The sequence below is a fragment of the Rutidosis leptorrhynchoides genome, chromosome 4 (assembly GCF_046630445.1).
Source record: "Rutidosis leptorrhynchoides isolate AG116_Rl617_1_P2 chromosome 4, CSIRO_AGI_Rlap_v1, whole genome shotgun sequence".
Lineage (NCBI taxonomy): Eukaryota > Viridiplantae > Streptophyta > Magnoliopsida > Asterales > Asteraceae > Rutidosis > Rutidosis leptorrhynchoides.
The window spans coordinates 381,978,904-381,989,040 of record NC_092336.1 but is presented as its reverse complement, the minus strand read 5'-3'; the positions used below and the strand labels follow the sequence as shown (position 1 = coordinate 381,989,040).

Below are 10,137 nucleotides of genomic sequence, written 5' to 3'. Positions count from 1 at the left end.
AAAACGTTATCTTAAACCCTGAACCAATCTCACTCCACCGGAAAAATCCACCATGAACACCACCACAACAACCATTAGTATCCTCTCACCACCATTTCTGAGTTTCCCAACAACAATCAATATCCCACCATCACTCCTCACACCTCGCACTCTCAATTTCCCCAAAATATCCTTCCAAAAACCAAACTCACCTTTCAGACGGCGAGATTTCAGGATATTCTCCGACGACGGCGGCGACGCTGACGGCGGCGGAGATGGAGACGCAGATGGTGGTGGTGCAGAAGTTGATAACGATGAAATGGACGAAGAAGAAGTAGATGAAGGTGATAATAAAAGAGATTATGATGTTGAATATGATGATGAAGGAGTTGTTGGTGGTGAAGATGGAATTGGGTTAATGAATAGTTTTGCGTTGAGTCAAGGATGGAATTCAGAACAAGTTGTTGATTATAGAATTAATGAAGATGAGTTTCATAAGATTAGTTTGATGGATTGTGATTTTTTCATTAGAAGACCACCTGATCCTGATAACGATGTTTATGATTTCAGAGAGGTATATACTTATATATTTATTGTTGTACTCCTTATCCTGTATGTTATTTATTTATTTATTTATTATTTTTATATTATTAGGAATTAGGATTAGGATTATTTATAATATAATTACAACTGCAAACACACCCAATCCCACCCCACTATTATTGCATATTGTCTCATGTTAACCAGTTCGAGCTCGACCTTTATGATGACTCGTGTTTGAGCTTGAGAATGTTCGATCTTGTGTCAAGTTCGAACACTGATTACTACTTGATTAGTTTCGTAAGTTGTGTTTAAAATGTAAATTTTCGACTCGGCTCTTTCGAGAGATTGTGTAATATCTAGAGGAAACTAGTAGAGGGTAATGAGTTGAACAATCATAGTTTATGTAAGCATTTTGTGTACTTTTAAATATATGTTAGCAATAGACTTGAACACAAGACCTTAATCTGTTTTTTTTTTTTTTTCATGTAACTTTTAGTCATTGCGTGTGACACATGTATTTGTTAATGAAAGTTAAAGGGTGTTGTTAATATGGCTTGCTACCTTATTTGTGAAATATAATGTTCAACATCAAAATGCATTTGAGTTGCTTTTTATGTTCTGTGTTTGAGGGGTATTTTACTGACAGATTTTCGTTTGGTTGCAGATGTATGTGACGGAACCTGATACTGATATTTATGCAATTCCAAGAGTTATTGCGCCTATGCCTCAGAAGGTTATTTTTCCTAATTTTATGCATGAATATGACAACGCACTGTTGATCCATGTTGTTATTAATGGGTTAATTTGAGTTTTATCTCAAATGCAAAAGGTTGTAGAACTCGGAACTCTGGGGCCTGGGGGAACTCGGTTGGATATCTTTGGGAGATCTTGGCAACTTGGGATGAACTCGGATGTTGACTTATGTTGACTTTTTAGTTTTTTAAATAAAAATATATATGTTCTAATATAAATTCTAATAGACTTTGACCGATTTGTCGAGTTTTTGACCGAGTTTCCGAGTTTTTAACCAAGTTGGCGAGTTAATGAGTTGGCCGAGAACTCCCCGAGTTGGCCGGGAAACTCGTCTGTTGACCAATTAACTTGGTTGTTGACCGAGTTGGGCACTGAGAACTCGGCTGGTGATCTCAACCGAGAACTCCCCGAGAACTCAGCCGAGTTGGCCGAGTTTTACAACACTGCTCAAATGTGTCAGATCAGGTCAAATGTGTTTATAGCGCCTGCAGCCTGCAGCCTGAACATTATATTTAGATGCATACAGCCTCCCAAATATCATATACAACTATTTAATTACTCCGTAATTTTTATAGCTTTGTTTTTGTCATGATGATGAATGTATATGGGTTAACTGTGTTAACGGGCAAGTGCAGCCTGACCGGGCCTGTTTCAACCTGTAACCTATCCCCTGGTCGTCTGCTAACTCTGATGATATATAATCCATTGTGGCACTGTTTCGTTTTTCATTATAAAACATCCTTTATTTGACCCTTTTTGTAATAAATTATATGCATTTCAAAAATTGCAGTACATTAGATGTGCGAAAAGTGATTGGGGGACTTACAATGTCACGGAACCACCAATTGATGCACTACGAGATCCCATGTACAAATCAGAGTGGGAGGTTATGAAGGTCAGTAACGTGATTTATTATGGTGAAATATTCATATGAATTATAATATTTTGTTGGATTTATTGCTAGATATGCTTAGTTTTTTGTTTCATACTGTCTTAAATGTAATACTCCGTATACGAGATTATCAATATAAGGATGGATTTTAGCATTTAAAACTTGAATGGATGTACTAATGAAACCTAATGTATAGGTGTAAAACGGGTTGAAAGCTGGCCAAAGTAATTAAATCATACAGAGTAATATAACTTCTGTGATTAAAATTATTGGTTCACAGTAGTAGTGCCCCGAAATCTTATTATTCGTCAATATAAGTTAACTCTATAACACTATTCTATGAAAGTTAAGCATGTTTTAAGGGGTTACATTACCGTATATATATGCACTTACCAAACTCTATGTTTAACACTAAACAGTTCTGCTAGGTGTTGTAGGTATATTTTGTTTTGAAATTATACAACAACAACAACAACAAAACCCAATCCCATATGTGTGGGGTATGGGGAAGGTGGGACGCAGACAATCCTTCCTCTATCCTTGAATAAAGAGAAATCATCTCTCCACCCCGGGTGAAACACTCCCAAGAGTAGAGAGAGTCATCCCTCTCTCGATTCGACGGGTAGAGAGATTGCTTCCAAGCGGACCTCCGGCCAAAAAGTAAGGAACATAAAAAAAAAAAATAATAATAATAATAATAATAAATACATAAAAGAAAAGAAAAAAAAATAATAATAATAAAATAAAAATAATAAAATAATAAAATAATAAAATTAAAAATAAAAATTAAATTAAATTAAATAAAAATAAATAAATAAAATTAAATTAAAAAAAATTAATTAATTAATTAATTTCGCCATGAAAATGGTAGAATCAAATTTTCATGGGTTTTAGAACATGCCTGGAGTTCAATTTAGGCTCTAAGCAACAGTCAAGACGCCAATAAATTGACGCTTGCTCTTGCCTCACTTAATAGAGCCGTAATTTAAAATAAAAAAAAAGTATATATATATATATATATATATATATATATATATATATATATATATATATATATATATGAAAACGTACCTTAGACTGTTGTGCGGTGCTCAAGCTATATCAAGAAATGCTACACTAAAAGAACAATAACCATATATGGCCACATACTAATAACCATAGACACACCTAAGCATACATATCTACATACAAGCATGCAAACAAACATACAAACATACATACATACATATACACCCACATACACCTAAGCACCCACATACATACACACCCACAAACACCATAGACATACCTAAGCATATATAAATACATACATACATACATCCATATATACATACCTACATCCTAACATACATGGAACACACCTGCGAACATACATACACCCCTCCAGTTTTGAAATTATACATTTATTATAACTTGTATGCACTTACCAAACTTGTTTATTCTTTGATACTAAAACACCTCCTCCAGTTGCAATCAACATTACACATTTGACTTGTATGAAATTTGAATATCAAAGTTTAAAATGATCGAAAATTAGTTTGTTAGCTAATGCGTTGAACAGATAAACCTATTCAAAATGAGGGCCGCCACAAAAATTTATCCCCGTAGTTTGTACTTGTAACTTAAGATAATATTCTACAAAAACATACACTTGAGAGCTTTAATTTTTGCTTAAGGTTTGTAAACCCGTTTTATTCGTTTCCATCTGTATTTTGCCATATAATGACGTTTATATATATTTTATTTGAAGGTGTTTCTGACAAAGCATTACAGGAACAGACGGTTGGATGATCCAGATTTTGTGTTGGACTTTGAAGAGATTTATGTTATTGATTCAAAAACAAAGTCAATAACTCGCGCAAAAGTTTTGGTTAGTAAAACTATGCTTGCGGATGTAAAATCTTTTCTACTTCAACACATATGTTTATGCAAATCATGCTTTGCAGTTGCAGTTAACTTGCATGCTTGAGTTTTTCAATGGTTTCTTTAATCTGAATATTACGATTACAGGTGACAGTTCCAGAAGGAAGAAATAGGGATAGAAAGAACGACTTTCTCGTTATTCGGGATAATGCGACTTCTTTCAAAATTATACCCTCGGTAATTATCCATCTCAATTACAGTTTTAATTAAATAAATTATATTATGACTTGTTTATTGAATGTATAATGAATATTCTGACTGACCCAAATACTAATTGCAGGAGGAGAGAGACGACCCAACGACTGTAGTACATAGAGAAGAGTGGGATAAGGACAGAAAAGACATGGAAAGACATCTCAGCAAGCTGCGGGACTTCAACGTTTCAAACTGGTTCTAGGTTATGCTGAGCGTTGTATTCAATATTAGTCGGCCTTTTGTAATTTGCTTGTCGAAGTTTTGTAGATTGTAACCTAGACAATTTAGTAATTCGCGCAGAACATGTGGAATGCCTAGACAAGTTAACACATTATAAGGTAGCACGATGTATACAATATCATTTAGTGTTGCGTTTACCCATACGTACGTGAAACAATTCTCTAAAACACTTGCAGCCAAGTACTTAATTGGACACTTATGAACAATGGAAGAACGCACACTTGCAGCCAAATATTGAAACTTCTGATAAGAAGCCGCAAGTGATTTTTCACAATGAAGCTGAAATGAAATATGATTCGGTATGAAGATGATTCGTTATTGGAAATAAACAAGATGCGTTTTAAGATCTTGGTTACCTTGAAGATTTACATGAAATTATGAAGATGAAGCAAGCTCTCATGTGATCTTCATTATTTGTATTCTGTTTGATTTTGTGTGGCTAGATTGTTTACTAGCATATGCTTTTTGTTAGTTATTTTTCGTTTTAAATGTGTGGTTGTATTTCAAGATTAGCTACTACTATAGAGTAAGTGGACACTTATAACGGGACCGAGTTAGTTATTTTTTCATAATTATTTGTGTTATACAAAAACATTGTAAATGCATATTTGCAAGAAATTTTCTTTTTAGTATCATGATAGTCATAGTAGTTTCAATAATGTCCTTGAGTTAACCCTAAAAATACCATCACAATGAATGGATATATATCACCGGACGATTTTACTACATGCATTATTTAAAACGATAAACGGGTGAAAATTGGTTTTTTCAAGTTACCGCACAAAAGTGAGTATTCTACTCAAATGCACACGGCCTATAGGAGTATTCTAAGATGTGCACGCCCTATCCAGGTATTTCATGATTATTTCTGACCTTTTTTTAACCACTAAAAAAAGAAAAAAAAAAAAAAAAAAAAAGCATTTGAACCTAAAACCTCAAGGACTATCTTAGGATGTTTACTACATCCATTATGCATATATACAAAGCAAAAAAAAACCTTGACATAAACATCATTTTTAAAGATTACAATGCTGCTACAAAAGGAAATGTCTATTACTTGAAGAAAAAATTGTACATAATATTTGGATTTGCTACAGCACGCACATTATAAGTTCATCATTAAAGTTTGTGAAACTGAACATTAAAATCAGTTTGATTGATTAATTAGTTAAAAGTTGTTTCTTTACTTGTATTTTTAAAGGTTACCCCAGGGAGAGATCCAATTAAATGTTACTATAAGCCAAGCCTGATTATAAAACTGAACCAATACCTATATCTTCACATCACCCACATTAACCCGAGTCAAGCCACCCAATCTCGAAGCTCATGCCCCAGTAATTTCAGCAGATGCTAACACCTCCATGGACTTATAAGAAAAACATTGGTGGCACTTCATAAGAAAAACATCGGTGGCACTTTTTGCTGACGTAGGGATAAAATGTAACGTCCCCTTTCGACAAATGCAGCACCGACTAACTAACCTGCATCATGAAAATAAGTAACATCGAACAAAAAAGCAAACCAAGTAAAAAATAAGTGAAACACAGAACACATCCAGATTAGCTAATAGCAAGTTTTTATCTTTTGGACCAAGCTTCTAAAGATACATTAACTGAACCAAATGAGATCGATTAGCATGGAATATACTGTCATTGTTGTAAATCAAGTATTGACATAATAAGAAAAGGCCCAATTGGGTCGGGTTATAGTATTTACACTTTTTAAGGAGGGACGATATATGATAGGGGAAGCAAGTCAATAAACGAATATGTCATCACGGATTCATTTGCCGATAAACTAAAATGGGAAGGTAAGTAACCAAGTGAAAATAGCGTAGATGAAAACCTCCTATGCGCATTCCTTCATCTTTATAAGACGCTGACATGGCGACCTACCAGTCTTATATCCAGGCCACATCGTATTGCCACAATATTATATTATGCTCAACGATAGCAACTGCACATCCTACTTCTCTTCTTTTGAGTCATTATAAGGAAGCCACTGAACATCCTGTTGAGGTTAAATAGTTCAAAACAAAATAAACAGAACGAAAAAAGAAAACATATTATGTACAAGAATCTCAATTTCTAAGGCATTTCTATTTTTTGATAACATGCCATACATTTCTTTTAGATCTGATTATTTGAATCAAATTAACGTTTAGAAACAACATACCATGTAGCATAGACCATACGAAAGTTGAAGTGCTTCCTCCCATCTGCTAACCATTACAAGACCTTTGACCAAGTTGACCATGACACTCAATTCAGGAACAACGCCTTTACTTACCACATCTGCATACAACTCGAAAGCTTTCTCAACCCTATGTGAAACCGAAAGACTCCTAATTAATGAAAAATGCAAATCTTTATCCACCGATGAAGATACCGAGCTGATTTCATTAAGCAACTCCAATGCCACATCCAACTTTCCGGCCTTTGTGTAACTATCAAACAGAAGTTTATAAACCGGAATAACCGGCACGAAATCATACTTGGTTATATCATCTAAAAGACCAAGATTAATCAAAATCTCCCGATCAAACCCTGAAATAACCTTACGATAACTTGACGCGTGTTTGGGCCAATACATCATTTTCATCTCTTCTAAGAGACCATTCGCTTCATCCAAAAGCCCGTGGGCACAACAATGGTGAATTAAAACACTATACGTAACATAATTTGGGGCACAACCTTTACCGTCCATTTGTCTAAAGATTTCAAGACTTTTTTCAACATTACCTGTTTTCCCAAATCCATCAATCATGGCTGTATATGTTACAACATTCGGTTTGCACCCTTTTGTCTCCATCATCTGCATGAGCCGATATGCTTCATCAGTCTTCCCCACTTTACAAAGCCCATCAACCATTTCTGTATAAATTACAACGTTAGGCGGCCAAGAATTTTTAAGCATATCGGATAGTACTCGTGAAGCAAGATCCAGCCGATTATCTTTAAACATTTTATTAATCATAGCCCCGTAAGTAAAAACATTTGGGTTATATCCATTTTCACACATTCTTGAATACACGCTTTCAGCTTCCTCTATCTTCCCGTCCTTCAACCCCCCGTCAATAAGAGCATCATACACGATATTATTAGGTTCACAACCTTCACTAGTCATGACATCCAAAAGTTTGACCGCCTGGTCAACTTTATGCGCTTTACACAAACCGTCCACCAAAGCTCCATAAGTTACAACGTTTGGCTCCAACATGTTGCTTTTTGTATCTTTAAAGTACATGTTTACATCGGATATTTCTTTACCCTTCATTCTTGTGTAAATTTGGAAGGCCTTTTCGGTTTGACCTATTTTAAAATGACCATCAATTAGAGCCGTAAGTGTGACAACATTTGGAGAGCAACCACATGATAACATCATCTCAAATAACTCGTTGGCATCTTTTACCTTATTCGCTTTTAGATAAGAATGTATAAGTGTAGTATAAGTGACCACATTTGGTGCACAACCATTCGTAAACATTTCATCAAACCAAATACGAGCCTGCGGTATTAATCCAGCTTTACAAAAAGTATCAATCAACATAGTATAAGTATGAACATTTGGAACAACACCATTCTTTTTCATTTCTTTAAATAACCAAAATGCCTTCTCAATTTGTGATGCATCACACAAAAAGCTAATCACTTTATTATAAGTACCGATGTCGGGTACAAAACCCTTTTTCATCATTTCTCGAATCACATTGTAAGCTTTCTCATAATTCCCCGACCCAGAAAGGCATCGTGCAAAATTAGTAACATTGACTTTATTCAACACAAAACCTCCCTCGATCATTTGACCAAACGCCAACTCAACCAATTCTAACGTATCCGGGCTAGGCTGCTCCTCGGTACCACAAATCCCGCCAATAAATATGTTATAAGTTACATAACTAGGTTTAACACCGTATTTTCTAGTTTCTTTAATCAACTTATAAGCATACGTAAAATCTTTAGATTTGCAATAAGCATGAACAAGAGAGTTATATATTTTAGGACTCGGGTAACATCCTTCTGCAATCATCATACCAAGAATTCGCTTACACCTACCCAATTTTCCTTTATTCAAACACCCACAAAGCAAAGTTCTATAAGTAACAACATTAGGTACACAAGAATCACACCTCATTCGATTTAACACCTCCATAGCCTCTTCAAAAAACGAACCTTCGCACAACCCACCGATCATTCTCGTATACAACACCGTATCACGAACAAAATTCTCCTTATCCGCCATATCAATAGCCTCCCTCCATTTTCCGATTTTACATAAAGAATAAGCAAAAGAACCTAATGTATGTGCATCCATATTGTAACCAGCATCAGCCATTTCCTGATAAACAAGATCCGCGCTATCCAATTTACCAGCTTCAAGAAACACTTGAATCAAAGCATTGTAAGTCACTCTAGAAGCTTTATAACCTAAATCTTTAAGCCTACCGAGCTCCTCGAGTGCTACATTCCACGAAGCGTTTCGACAATACTTTCGTATTAATACATTAAGCAATTTTCCAAGTACTTTTTCGTCATCATCTTTAATTTCCTGTATCAAATGCTCAGGTATTCTACTATTATTACATCCTAATATATCTAATAAAGTATCATATACCACTAATGTATGATTATACCCAATTTGTCTACCTGCCCATATAAAGAACTTTACGCCTAAATCACCATTTCGAAGTAATTTCAACACATCAATAACAAGTGATTCACAAAGTTTCACCCTAAACTTACTTAAAAACTTCTGGGTTTTATCACTAAAATCACCATTATCATCTCTAATTGCATTACTAATGACATAAGCATCAGAAGACTTACAAGATTCAAACTTTTGTACGGACAACGAACCTTGTAAGATTGCGAATTCTTCTTCCAAATTAGCTGAAAATTCAGAATTAATTTGTGGATTTGAATTGGTTTCTGAAGAATTATAATGAGGGTCAATCAATCCTTCCAGCTGATCAGTAGTAGTTGAAGTGCTGATTAATTTCTTGAAGAATGAAGTTTGGCGGGAAATTGTTGACAAATTAGGGTTTTGTAATCCAGAAATTGAAGTGGGGGACAAAGATGAGTGTTGATTTGGTAGATAAAGATAAATCTTCGTCAAGTTTCTTCTCATCCTGTTTCAGGATTTTAAATCTTACAAAATGTTTCCGGGTTCTCGGGTTTTTAGGGTTTATCAATTGATTGATACGGAATAATTTTTCCATTTCTTTTGATTGCCAAAAAATAGTTAATACGGAGTATTATTTTTAAATAATTTTTCCATTTCTTTTTATTTTTATAATAAATAATAATAATAATAATAATAATAATTAATAATAATAATAATAATAATAATAATAATAATAATAATAAATAAATAAATAAATAAATAAATAATAAAAAAATAATTTTAGAAATAATTAAGAAATTATAAATAATAAATTATTATTATAATAATTTAATAATGATAATAATAATAATAATAATAATAATAAATTTTATTATTATTATTATTATTATTATTATTATTATTATTATTATTATTATTATTATTATTATTATTATTATTATTATTATTATTATTACTATATTATAAACTTTTAAACTATATAATGAAAA

The 10,137-nt window shown here is 33.6% G+C and overlaps 2 protein-coding genes across 5 annotated transcripts; one reads left to right on the top strand and one right to left on the bottom strand.

Moving 5' to 3' along the window:
• LOC139843967 (PLASTID TRANSCRIPTIONALLY ACTIVE protein 6, chloroplastic-like) lies at positions 1-5,114 on the top strand. 3 transcript variants are annotated; one of them, XR_011757765.1, is made up of 7 exons: positions 1-553; positions 1,187-1,255; positions 2,066-2,170; positions 3,912-4,037; positions 4,178-4,267; positions 4,371-4,623; positions 4,702-5,114. XR_011757765.1 is itself a non-coding variant. In XM_071834155.1 (6 exons), the coding sequence occupies exons 1-6, from the start codon at positions 53-55 to the stop codon at positions 4,485-4,487; spliced, it is 1,008 nt and encodes a 335-aa protein (XP_071690256.1). In that variant the 5' UTR covers positions 1-52; the 3' UTR covers positions 4,488-5,114. The 3 variants fall into 3 exon arrangements, 2 of the variants coding, with proteins under 2 accessions (XP_071690256.1, XP_071690257.1); XM_071834155.1 differs by having other exon boundaries at positions 4,371-5,114; XM_071834156.1 differs by having other exon boundaries at positions 3,918-4,037; positions 4,371-5,104.
• A 458-nt stretch (positions 5,115-5,572) lies between these two features.
• Positions 5,573-9,711, bottom strand: LOC139843965 (uncharacterized). Of its 2 annotated transcripts, XR_011757764.1 has the most exons (3): positions 6,701-9,711; positions 6,371-6,535; positions 5,573-6,006 (listed from the first exon to the last, which is right to left on the bottom strand). XR_011757764.1 is itself a non-coding variant. In XM_071834154.1 (2 exons), exons 1-2 carry the CDS (start codon positions 9,650-9,652, stop codon positions 6,491-6,493), a joined length of 2,997 nt encoding a protein of 998 aa, XP_071690255.1. In that variant the 5' UTR covers positions 9,653-9,711; the 3' UTR covers positions 5,573-6,490. The 2 variants fall into 2 exon arrangements, 1 of the variants encoding a protein (XP_071690255.1); XM_071834154.1 differs by having other exon boundaries at positions 5,573-6,535.
• Between the last annotated feature and the right edge of the window lie 426 nt (positions 9,712-10,137).

What these genes read in the sequence shown, in the direction of transcription:
- LOC139843967 (XM_071834155.1), top strand. Translation starts at nt 53, where the DNA reads ATGAACACCACCACAACAACCATTAGTATCCTCTCACCACCATTTCTG. An exon ending in ATGTTTATGATTTCAGAGAG is followed by an intron (nt 554 to 1,186) that starts GTATATACTTAT and finishes GTTTGGTTGCAG; the next exon opens with ATGTATGTGACGGAACCTGA. An exon ending in TTGCGCCTATGCCTCAGAAG is followed by an intron (nt 1,256 to 2,065) that starts GTTATTTTTCCT and finishes CAAAAATTGCAG; the next exon opens with TACATTAGATGTGCGAAAAG.
- LOC139843965 (XM_071834154.1), bottom strand. Translation starts at nt 9,652, where the DNA reads ATGAGAAGAAACTTGACGAAGATTTATCTTTATCTACCAAATCAACAC. An exon ending in CGTATGGTCTATGCTACATG is followed by an intron (nt 6,536 to 6,700) that starts GTATGTTGTTTC and finishes TAACCTCAACAG; the next exon opens with GATGTTCAGTGGCTTCCTTA.